The sequence below is a fragment of the Salvelinus fontinalis genome, chromosome 2 (assembly GCF_029448725.1).
Source record: "Salvelinus fontinalis isolate EN_2023a chromosome 2, ASM2944872v1, whole genome shotgun sequence".
Lineage (NCBI taxonomy): Eukaryota > Metazoa > Chordata > Actinopteri > Salmoniformes > Salmonidae > Salvelinus > Salvelinus fontinalis.
In genome coordinates, this window is record NC_074666.1 from 51,557,553 (window position 1) to 51,570,598 (window position 13,046).

At 40.8% G+C, this 13,046-nt stretch overlaps 1 protein-coding gene across 10 annotated transcripts in view; it reads right to left on the minus strand.

The window, feature by feature from the left end:
• LOC129820815 (transcription factor 7-like 2) overlaps positions 1-4,073 on the minus strand; it is a 65,800-nt gene extending 61,727 nt beyond the window's left edge. For all 10 annotated transcript variants that reach the window (XM_055877832.1, XM_055877824.1, XM_055877814.1 and 7 more), the window contains exons 1-3: positions 3,647-4,073; positions 3,424-3,493; positions 2,592-2,695 (exon numbers count right to left, since the gene is read on the minus strand). In XM_055877832.1, the coding sequence (XP_055733807.1) occupies positions 2,592-2,695; positions 3,424-3,493; positions 3,647-3,829 (357 nt within the window). In that variant the 5' untranslated portion in view covers positions 3,830-4,073. The remainder of the gene's footprint in view (positions 1-2,591; positions 2,696-3,423; positions 3,494-3,646) is intronic.
• Between the last annotated feature and the right edge of the window lie 8,973 nt (positions 4,074-13,046).

Below are 13,046 nucleotides of genomic sequence, written 5' to 3' on the forward strand. Positions count from 1 at the left end.
ATCCACACGGTGAACCACATCTTCCACATCACAGGCTCTCTGGGCTCTGATGATTGTCCTGACATTCTAGCCCTCCATGAGCACAGCCCACCGCAAACATCCTCCACCCGGGGCCTCACCACCCGCTGGGATGCAAGGCCATCAGAGAGAAGAGGGAGAGAAAGAGAGGAGATAGAGAGGAAGAGGAGGGGAGATAGAGAGGAGAGTGACACCTCGGAGGAAAGAGGAAAGAGGATGGAGAGCAGAAGGAGAAGTGGAGAGGGAATGAAGGAGAGGGAGAGAAAACAAGTGTATTTATGGAAGCGAGACAGAAGGTGAGAAGGAGATGGGTGATCGCAAAGGAGATTAGAAGAGAGAGACGATGGGCGGAGAGAGACGGGTGGGGAGATGAGGAGGAGTGCATTATGGCGAGGATACCATGAAGAGGGAGAGAGAGAGGAGAGAAATACACAGATCGGGAGGAGTGTATTCTGGTGGCTCTCATTTAGAACCCTTCATCCGCAGGGGTTTGGCTCCTTCAAACGACCCTCTTCTACTGATCCCCTCAAATGAAACAATGTCTTCTGGTAATCCACAGCATTACATACACCCTAACCCTTCTCGCGTCACAGCTACACACTCAGGAGGAGGCTTTGTTCACAGAAAAGCTAGGGAAATCTGGTAAAGCATCTGGGGTCGTCTCAAATCGCCTTCTTTTGACACTGTATCTGGAAGGACAACTGATATCTACATTAATGTTACAGCCAGAACATAATTCCCTGGCATGTCCCATGAAACGACGCTGTAATAATTGTATTAGGACCCGTTCGGGCTTAGAAGGAACACGCTTTCCAGCCTCATGTGTTTTCTTTTTAGACATTGTAAAATGATTTCTGTAAAGAGAATAGATTTTTGTGAAATTCTTTTGAAGAGTTAATAACATTAATTCTAAAACAATAACGGGTGCGATTAAACTGCCTGGGGGAAGAATCAGCTAATTAGACCATCTGTTTAGTGAGGCCTTTCAACTAATTGAAGAAATGTACATATTTTGTAACCAAATGCTTTCAAATTCTCCTTTCAATAGTCTATTACTAGTCGTATATATTTTAACAAAATGAATTGTTACCCTGTGGATAGTCTAGAGTTTTTACAAGGACATTTGACATGCCTAAACAAAAGTGCAACAGACACAAATAAATGGAAAAAAAATAGACTATTTCTTTCATAGTTTCCCGGGAGGTAAATTCACAAATTGCTACCAAAAAAAATAACAAAGACAGGCATCAACCAAGTCAAAAACGACAAATGAACCCAGCTAAAACAATGAGGCGATAGAGCGCCTGAGCTGAGATAGAAGCAGAGTGCCTGCCTCTGGGTGAGGCGAGGTGAAGACAGGCATCACCTTGTTCAACGTAAACATCAGAACTGGTACACCAAACAGGAGGGAATCCACAGCCCTGTTTCCCCTCGCGCCCCACTGCCATGTCCTATGCTATAATCACCATCTACACCATCCTCCCTTCCTTTTGAAGTGGCAGGTAGATAGATCTGCAGCTACAGTACTGCTATTGCTGCCGGGTAATTACAAGGGAAGCAACAAGTGAGCATTGTGTGGAGCCGTGGAGACACATACACACACAAGGAAGAAAGTGCTCTTTATTCCCAAAACAATCTTTAGAACCTATGTACTTTGCACTGCGGGGCATTTAAGGATAAAACGGGGGAATTAATTTATAAGAAGAAAGAGGTAGCGACACATTCGTTTCGAGGCATAACACTGAAAATAATTCAGAGTTTTGTGTTTACTTTGTAATGACGACTTTATTAACGTCTCAATAAAATGTGTTAATTATTTTATAAATGACCTGATGCATTTGGAGGCATATAAAGCCACTACGTAGGGCCTAACAACTGTTAGGTTGTACTGTTTTTGGTCTGTACACAATTAGGTGTCTCACACAGACACAAACTCGATACTTTTTGGTAATTTGAGTGGCAACATGACTAGGCCTCATATCCGACCCCGTTTAAACCTGAGCTTCTGACAGTGCTAGCGTTTCTTTCAGAACCCTTGGAGTGTTGATGACAGAAACGTTATGACCCGAAAAGAAGACCGAAAAGTAGGCTTTTTTAAAACGCCATGCCTAATATGAGCGTTTTTCCCCCCCTGTTTTCGCAGATTTAACAGAATGTGCTTCACCTAGTCAAAGATGCATAGTTCCCTTTAATGTTATAAGATACCAATACACAGAAGACATACAAAAGTGTGAGCAAAATAAGCTTTGTTTTTTGATGTGCTACTGATTGAGTCCATACTCAAACTTGTATGAGGGTGCGGATGTATACTTCCTATCAGAGTAATACCATGGCAATACAGACATCAAAATCTCCCGGAGTACACGTGGCTTTGAATCATTTCACCCGAGACTTTCTAATTTCCTTACAGTTCGTTGTCCTTGCATTTGACTTTCAGACATAGGCGTTCAACTGCTCGTGCACCTGTTATCGCAAATGGATTCCTTCTGAGACCTAGAATAACAATTGATAATAACGCAACAGAGTGATTAACTCTACATTGTGATGTGGAAGGTAACGTGATGTGGACTTACAGATGGTGACACTGATCCGTTGGGGATGTATGGGTCAGGCAGCATGAGAAACGGGTACCCCGGATACGCTGTTTTATACATTCCTCCATCTTGATGTTTGGAAACTGTGGAGTGAGACGAAAAAATGTGAGACAACAACATGTTTTCTCATGTTCACTTACCTTCCAAATGATTTTTTTTTTTTTTTGGCCTTCTGTAGTTAAAACTGGTATAATAAGCAAAAGTATTTTCAACAAATAATGACAGAGAGTTCTTTGACAGATTCTAGGTTACAGACTTGTTTTACTACTCTCACATATTTGTGTGACAAAGTGACAGCCCTAATCTTGCATCACAAAAACAGCCAAACCCCAATCCCCTGTTGTTGTTGTTGTTGTTGTTGTTTGTCACTCACCACAGTGGGCTAACCACTGATCTCTCAAGTCTTGACTGTTGATGGTAACAAAATGTGTGATGCATCTTTACAGGCTGTCCAAAAAGAAGGTAATTGATCCACATGGATTTTTTCAACTCCCTTTTAGGTAATTGCATGAGTGGACAAATCTTTGTGATTTATCATATTCAAACATTTTTACTGAACTAGAGCTCATGATATAAATAGCGTTTTAACTTACCTGCCCTGAAAAGTGAGGTTCAGTACAGCCAAAAATCTATTTGTGTTTTTGACAGAATTGGCCCCATATAGGGGAAAGAAATAAACCTAACGTAAAGCTTATGACTTCACTATGCTTATAATTATAATCCCAGGGAACGTATTTCACTCACTGCGATACAATTTGCCTACTTCAACTGCTGTCTGAGAATACGCGAGCTTGTTAACGTTAGTTCTTACCGCCGTCAAGATGCTCCCGGTGTTTCTCTTGATAACCTCTGTGTTCGTTTTGCTGTCCCCGTCTGACCGCCTGAAAGTGTCCAAATCAATGGCAGTAAACATAGATTAGTAACCTGAGAATAACTTTGAACAGGCCAGGCGACAAAAGTTTCATACCAAGACCCCTTAACAACCACTTTCAACCTTACCAACAGCGCATAAGAACTATCTCTCTTGTACCTACCGCTGCGTTCGGACTTTGATTCGTCTCGGATTCATTCACCAGAGACGATTTGAGGTCAGCTAAGTCCCTTTCTGTGAAAGCGTTTTCTTGAATTTTCTCATCTTGGTCGCCTTCATCCTTAAAGGATATCATTTCATCGTTCGCTCCAAGATCATCTCCTCCACCGCTACTGAGCTGAGGCATGTTGCTTTGAAAATAAAAAATATTGTCCTAGCCTAATCAGGGGTGCGCTCCTTAGAAAAAAAAGAAACGAAACTTTCTATTAACCTAAACCTCCCAAGTTTGTTGCACTCAGATACGACCAAAGTATAAAACTAAACAAAAGTTGCTCTGCTGTGGAGCGGCCCTGCACGTTGAATGTAATGCAGCCAGCCAGCAACAAATAGTGCATTTGAGCTCAAGACAAGGCGAGGACTCCCAACATCAAAGAGCGCCGACCGGTGATTGACAGATTCAATGACTTGTTGGGGGTTGTACAATTGTTTCCGCAGAGGGTACAGTTCTTAAAGAGACATCACCTAAGAACCTGCTGGGCATTAGCCCATTCATGACGTTTAACACCTCATCATGGATAGAGTTACTTGTTTTTAACAAAGGGGACACTTTGTAATCTTTCAGATTATTGTGCCATTGATAGATATTTCCCACAACGTTATCTAATGTGTAACATTGTTATAACATTGTTATATATTGTTATATATAAACACACACACACACACACACACACACACACACACACACACACACACACACACACACACACACACACACACACACACACACACACACACACACACACACACACACACACACACACACACACACACACACACACACACACACACACAGAGAGAGAGAGAGATCGGGGATGTAGAGTGTAAAACACGATTCCTTCGTATACAGTATGCATTTAGATACAAAACCTAAAACCATCTTATCCCGACATTGGTGAAGTTGTAGAAATATTTATTTGACATTTGTATTGATGTAGTGAGAACACCAGAGACATGTAGGACGTCCCCTGTAAACCATCAGAAAAAGACTCATCAATATAAGAGACATGGCACGGCTCGCTAGTCTCTATAGCACTTGGATTTTGATTAATGGAAAAACACCATTTGGAAGGGAAAAGATGTAGACTAGGAGATGTAGACTAGCATTTTTGATGCTGATACAGTAGCATGGTCTTCTGAGTTTTAATTGAGAAATATTTAGACGCTCCCATGCTGTGACTTAATATTTGGCTTAATCTGTTGCCTTGAATGAAAATGATGAACCACAACTGGGAAATAGAATTAAATACAAACAGAAAATGTGCCTAGTATTTGCATAAAGCTGCATATTTATACAATATCGGCCATGCATATGAATAAAAAGATTAAAATGAGCTGTTTAATGTATGCAAATCTAAATTATAAATGAGTTGTTTAAACTCCTTGTTTATTCGCTTTGATTAAATATACACAGCTGTGTTTCACTATGTGGCTTACTTCACAAGTTCTTGATTCTTTGGCAATTTTTGTGTGTGTGTGTGTGTGTGTTTCTACGTGCTCACATTGGTTTCAAATATCCTTGAGGTGGCGTATGCACTCGTTCCTTTGTTGGACTTGACTGTGTGTGAGTTTTGGATTTGATTAATATGATAGATCTATCTTTGTCGGACTCTAAATCGTTCCTTATCAGGGTTTGTGTGTGCATTACTCACTCACACACCAGCCTCTGTATCCCCATCTCTTATCTCCTCTATGGGAATTGGAGACATGACGTCAGATGTCAGTAAATTCTACTCTCTGCTCTGCCTTAGGGGCAGGAAACACCAAAAAAGGAAAGAAAACAGACAACAAAAATCATTGTCTGCCAACACTAGCACTTCATGTCGAGAGAAAAATATGTACAAATGGTAATATTACTTCGGGCAAAGGTTTATGGAAACTCAATGCAAATATTAATGGCACATAAATTAGTCACTTGTTTAGGGGTTAAATTTAGAGCAAGTTTCTAACACCGAAATATGTCTGGGGTGGTGATGTTGTACACTTTACTAGCAACATAATTATGTGGCTTTACAATGATGTGGAATCCTGCAACGTGCATTTCTAAAGTTCCACATACGTCAAACGTGTTTGTTATATGTCATTTCTAGTGCGTTGTTGTCTATTGTGAACAGCATTGACATATCAAGTGACATTTCATTTACATTTAGTCATTGAGCAGGGCAGACACGAGTCAAATGCATTAATCAAATACTTCAGGTGCGCTTTTATTTATTTTTATTTATTTAACCTTTATTTAACCAGGTAGGCAAATTGAGAACGCTTGATTTAGCTTGACTGGTACTGGTATTGAAGCAATGGAATAGTCCCAAACGTGCAAACTCCTCCTACCCTGCACACCAGTCAAAGGTCAAGTGAGCAGTCTTCTGTTAACTTAAGTCATGTTTTAAACCACTCATGTAATACTTTTGTCTAAGTCGCAATGAAGCTTTGAACATCAGCTGAAATGCATAGAGTCCATATTGAACAGAGAGGGAAATTCGATAGAGAAGAGGAATACCAAACAAAAATCCAAAGTTCTTCCATTTTCCCTGCTCAGATATCAGTAAGCTCAAACAATTTGGAATCATGGAATGATTTCAAGTGAAAACTTGGATTTGAGTAAATCCCTTTTCCATTTCTTAATCATTTGCAAGGGAAACCATTCTCTCTTGCACATATTTTTATGGCACAAAGGATAAATTGCAGTTCCTACAAAAAAAAAATATATACTCTGCTTTCTAAATAAACTTCAGGCACATTAAAGCAGCAAACTAATTAAATCACATCCTTTCATTGAGGTTAGGCCACATCGAAGGAAACAGTTCTTAACTGTAGCCACTTGTGTGCGCTTTATTGGTTTCCCTCCAACCAAAAACATGTTCTCTCAAGCAACATTCAATGTGCAAAACTGAACCTTAGCAAATCTTTTCGACAGCCTACATTTTTATGTAGGTTTTCCCCCATGAAATATTCCACCCTTCAACACAATTATGAATGAAGTATGAAGCACCCTTGAATGTGAAACCCTGTAAATGACAATAATTCAATTGGATGAGTGAATTGTTCAAATCAAATCATATTTTATTTGTCACATACACATGGTTAGCAGATGTTAATGCGAGTGTAGCGAAATGCTTGTGCTTCTAGTTCCGACAATGCAGTAATAACCAACGAGTAATCTAACCTAACAATTCCACAACTACTACCTTATACACACAACTGTAAAGGGATAAAGAATATGCACATAAAGATATATGAATGAGTGATGGTACAGAACGGCATAGGCAAGATGCAGTAGATGGTATCGAGTACAGTATATACATATGAGATGAGTAATGTAGGGTATGTAAACATAAAAGTGCATAGTTTAAAGTGGCTAGTGATATATGTATTACATACATTGTTCATGTAAATTGTATGCATCCCAAATAGCACCATATTCCCTACTGTATGTGGTGCACTGTATAGGGAATAGGGTGCCATTTGGGATCCATACATGGTTACTACATTGTCGCTGTGACCTGGTCAGTTCTCTCTCCTTTTCTAAACTGGAATTTGCTGAAAAATTGCCTTTCTGTCTATCTCCTCTAGAATGCAGGACAGTTTTTAGATGTTATATCTCTGACTTTTACACAAACGCTATTTGAATACATCTCCGAAGTCTACATTATTGATATAGTATGTCCCCTCTGAGTACGCTGTAAGGCCGAGCCAAACTGAAGATAATTAAGACATAAAAGGAGCCATAAGGAATGTAACAGGGATTATGTAATGTGCTCAATAAAGTGATGTTACTTTAAATGCTGGACCAATCACTTCACTTCACAAAAAGGTTAAGAAGGCAGGTAAAATGCTATGTAAAAAGTAAGCTAAACTTCTGCCTCATTTTGAGTTAAGGGAGGACTTTTTTTGAGGAGAAGAAAGCAGCAAACCATTATTGGAGCGGTTCCATCTTGGCTCACGACTGCTTTGGCTCATGTGCTTCTAAAGATGTTACAGTTAAAAGAGCTGGACTGGCTCATTAAAAATGCTCTCTGATGGGAGCTACCATACCTCTACGTTCCAAATGGCATTCTACTCCCTATATAGTGCACTACTTTTGACCAGGGCCCATAGGGCTTTGGTCAAAGGTAGCACGCCGTATAGGGAATAGGGTGTCACTTGGGACGCAACCTAACTGTCTTACATCACACAACATTTGCTGAAGGAGCAGCCATTTGCTGTTGCAGAGTTAATGAGGGATAGGGAAGTTTATGGACGGGTGAATCTGCTATGGACCAGATGTAGGGATAGTAGTTGGATCACAATGATCTTTATTCATTTCTATGAGTGGGGTATTGTGATGACTGTTCTACCCTAGCCCTCCCCTACTCTACAGGGCTGTAGTGTTGGCTGTTACTGAGGAAAAGGCCTGAGTCCTGAGGTTACTGTGCTCTCCCTAGCAGAGCCTGATGAACCATTGCAGTGGAGGGAGAAACCTGTTGTAATCTGTGAGGCAGGAAACAAAGGGCCTCGTTAATGCAGAGTCTTGCAGGGGCCTTTGATGTGGAGCCAAGCCATTCACTCCTCGCTCCTTCCACACACACAGGCGTGCGTGCACACACACGCACACACACACACACACACACACACACACACACACACACACACACACACACACACACACACACACACACACACACACACACACACACACACACACACACACACACACACACACACACACACACACACACACACACACACACACACTCACACACACACACACATACTGCTATTTAAAGACACACTAGATTGAAACAACGATGTACGCTTGTACAAAGATGTGGCACAAGCAGCAAGTTGCTTCAGTGGAAAGAGATTTTTTTCTACAGCACCTTTTCCCCTCGTTGAATTATTCCATTACTTGTTGAACTTATGCCAACATGCCAATGTTGCAATTTATTTTTAATTTTTTTAAGTGCAGCTTTTTTGGCACCTCCCCACAACTTCACAAAAGTACACTAAGATCACTGACATGCAGAGCTTCAATTTCAGATATTTTCATTGACAAAATTGTAGCTTGGGTTTGCGCTAAAGTGAGTCAGCCCTGCCTTGCCTCTGCATCTAACATGATATTAGCGGTTTTACTGATATTATTATTTTTTTTGTTACCACAGTCCAGCAAGGTCTGCTGTGGGTGGTTAAATAACTCTTCCTGATTACGTTTTCACCCAGGCACAATCTAACTACATCACAGATACCATGAAAGCCCTAATTTAACCTCATCAGTCTCTGCTAATAAACACTTTGGATTGTTGCTTGAGTGCCATTGACTCAGATGAGCTTCATTCAACTGCTAATCAATCTTCAAAGTCACGTCTGATTTGGTTTTGATATGTTCTCTCCACAGTCTGTCCCTCAGGATTTAAGTCACATTTTACATTGAAAAGAAACATTTGTGTATGAGTGTATGAAAATGTGTGTGCTCTATGTGCTTGTGTGTGCATAAAGCTCCTACATGTGTATTTGTGTGTACTTGAATCTGTATGTGTGTGTGTCTGTATGTATGACCATGTGTCATATGTGTGTGTGTTTATGTACAGTATATATCACCTTGTGTGTTTGTGTGTTTATGTACAGTATATATCACCTTGCGCGCGCGCGCGCGCGTGTGTGTGTGTGTGTGTGTGTGTGTGTGTGTGTGTGTGTGTGTGTGTGTGTGTGTGTGTGTGTGTGTGTGTGTGTGTGTGTGTGTGTGTGTGTGTGTGTGTGTGTGTGTGTGTGTGTGTGTGTGTGTGTGTGTGTGTGTGGGGCCAGGGCTCTGGGGCTTGTGCCTCTTTAGAGGTAGAGTACTAGCGTGAGAACCCTGGTGGGCCAGCAGCAGGCTCTGACCACAGTGGCGGGCAGCTGAAGGCTGATGCCTGAGAACCCCCTGACTCCCTTCCCCAGTCAGACCATAAATGGGAGTCGGGGGGGCGGGGGGGGGGCTCAGGCATCAGCGGACATCAGGAAACACAAAAGGAATTAATGTACTTCAGCATGTTAGTGGAGTGGCAACAGTGGTACAGTGAGAACAACTAACAAGAAAATATGGGACCACTTTTTAACTATATAGTCATTACAATGTAATTAAGTGGCTCATTATATCGCCGCTCAAATACACTGCACACTGATGATCTACTTTTGTTATTACTTCACCTTATGAAACTGCATGGAGATGAACATGACGTCCCTTAGCAAGCCACCTAAATAAGCCATCTCACTACAGCATCATACATCACAACGAATGAAATAATGGCAGTTATAATTCCGCAATTGCGTTGTTTTCCTTTTTCTTGGTTTGGAGAGTGAAACAAATGAATGTCATAGATAGAAAAAGATCAGAGTGGCCTTTCACGGGACTTATGGCACGGCTATTAAATGTGTGCGTTCACGGTGGTCGCTTTCTAGTGGTGAGTGGGCGGGTTGGATTTTTTTGAGTTGACAGTCAACAGCAGATCCCGGGATCAGTTTTTCCGCTGTTGGTGGACTGCTGTGGCAAAGTAGAGGATGTATACATCTATCAAGGGGATACATGCTTAGTCTCACACACGCACACGCATGTAGGCACACACACACACACACACACACACACACACACACACACACACACACACACACACACACACACACACACACACACACACACACACACACACACACACACACACACACACGCCAATGATCTGGGTACCAATGTTTCACAAGACCTATAGAGAAGCCACCAATTGATACCTGCCAAGATACCAAGAGGCAAGAAAGCAATTGTTAATGTGTTCTGATTGCTGTTATTCCTGCTTTAGGCTGATGAGATGACTTGGCAGACCGCATGCCCGTCCTCAGGGGGGACATCCCCCATTAGACTCCTGTTCACAGGGTCTCACTTCAAGACAAGACATCCACAAAGACCATACATGAGTATCAATCAACATTAAAAGGAATAGAGAAAATCGTATAACATGTCCCCTGTGCTCTGCACAGATTTTGTCCGACACAAGAAGCAAGAGATACGAGCCATTCATAAAAGAACAATAGCATGAAGATGAATAAAGGGGTGGATTTTCAGCTCTTTATCCTGCCAGCACCAGTAGTGTTTACAAGTTAATGGATTGAAAGTGTGGGGAGATTATTACAAGCCCAGAAACATAAAGAATACAGTGAAAACTCCTCTGTGTGATCTTGTTCATTTCCAAGCCTTATGAGAGACTGGGCTCCAAACATCCTCTATGAAGCCAAGGTCAAAAGTGGGGAGTGTCGCACAGAAAGAAAAAGAAAGAAAACATCCCAGATTTTTTATCCAGCTGGCAAAAGCCATGGAAACACAAGGAAAATACTTAGAGAGCTGTTGCTAATTGGCTGCCTGAGGAGTGGTGAAAGCCAAGGATCAGACTTGACTTCTCACTCAGGGACAGAATTAGTGGTGTGAAGGCTAAGTAAATGACGATGAGATGTGTGATGAAACGAAACCACTGTAGCTACATGTACTGTACATGGCTGTGTCAATGGTGCTAATCAATGTAGGCTAGCAAGAGCTCTGTTGTGTTCCATATTGTTTACATGGATTACACCATGGCACAAAGTAGTCAACATGTCAACCATTTCACGTGTTTATATACGAGCAATATTCTACTGCTTCCTTTAGAACTGCAGAACACGTTTATTGTACCAATGTACTGTGTGGAACTGGTCAGTGAGCTACTTCATAATTGATAGGACCAAGGACTCAGCAAAGTGAATAAGGCTGACCCCTTGAGGAACAAGAAGGGAATTAGTGGAAACTGGTTGTACAGTAGCCTACTGTACATTACCAACCTGGTCTTGTCTATCGATAGACAAACACTTGATTTTTGCCCCATTGTATGACTGTAAAAACACAGCTCAGGCTCAGAGAGCACAATGCCAACTTTCGAATTTCAACAAAGAAAATATGTGATTTCTTCTGTTTTTGGTTTGATATGATTACTTAGGAACAGAGCTCTAAAGTCTTAATTATTGTTCTTGTCTGTGTCTCTGCCTGAGCATTCTAAGGAAAGTTCTCTCAAACTGAACTTGCATGTGCTATAGTGCTATATTAGAAGCCACAGGATTCATTTGACCACATTTTGAAAAATGATTTGGTCCCATCTGGGATTGATCCCAATTCCCTGCAACAGATATATTTTTGTTACCCATGGAAAGAGAAATAGTTTGAAATAGAAAAACAATTGTATTTATTCAACATTTCGCTATAGTTGGAACACTAACACATTACATACTCACACATCGTTTTTATCATGACTTTTAACATGTGAAGAAATATTGACGCCAAAAGAGTTATGCCTCAAATGATGAGTCTGCCTTTGTGTTTTTTTAAAATCGCCCAACCTTTTTTCCACAATAGTGACCCACTTTCCAATACAATTATGTCATGACAACTGTTTGTGGTGTTTGATTATATGTTTATTACCAAGACACTTTTAGAAATCATCTCCAAATTTCCACCTCAAACAATATCTATAATTCATAATTTCATCATCTCTAATTTATTTTACATTGAATGAGAACAGCCCAATCTACTCAATGCCTTGGGACTAAAAATACTTAACAGTTTCTTTGGTGCCCTTACATTTTACATTATAGAGCTTTAAGTACAGTAAAGTCAAGATATCATGAACATTTTGCCACGGTGACACCAAGGGTACAGGTCTGTGCTCATGGGAACTGTCAGCTCAGAGGGCCATTTACTTGTCAAACAAAAAACAAAATATTATCCAGTGATATTAAATATTTTGCCGCTGTGTACGGTACAATACGGTTGTTGAGCTGGATATATGAGGGAGGGCCTTGTAATCTTTTCACTGTGACTGTGGCTATTCTGACACTGGGAAAGGCGGGGTTAATTCAACTAATCCAAAACAAATAAATGTTTGGCAACCCATGAAAGGCTGCGGGAAACGTTCTGAGATTGAACCGACTTTAGATTCCTAAACTTCAGGCTTTGATGGTTTTGACTTGATTCAGAGACTGAAAACAGAGATTGGATGTCCCAACTGGTGCTGAACTGATTTTCCTTTTATAAACTCAAACAGGGATGAAAAAATATATGTACACTGATGCCTATTGAAAGATTCACATATCTTTCAGCAACTCATTCAAATGTAAATGCTCACATTGTGTTTTCATTTTTAATGACGTCTGGGTTCGTGTAGCTGAGATTTTCTTTCATCTGGGATGTTACTAGATGGAACTACTATCGGGAGGCAAATCTACGACCGTGTTACACAGGAAGCTGGAGGATAATGTTGTGATAACAGTGTGGTAGTTCTATCCTTGCAGAAAAGAAACAATGACCCTTGAAGAGTGTG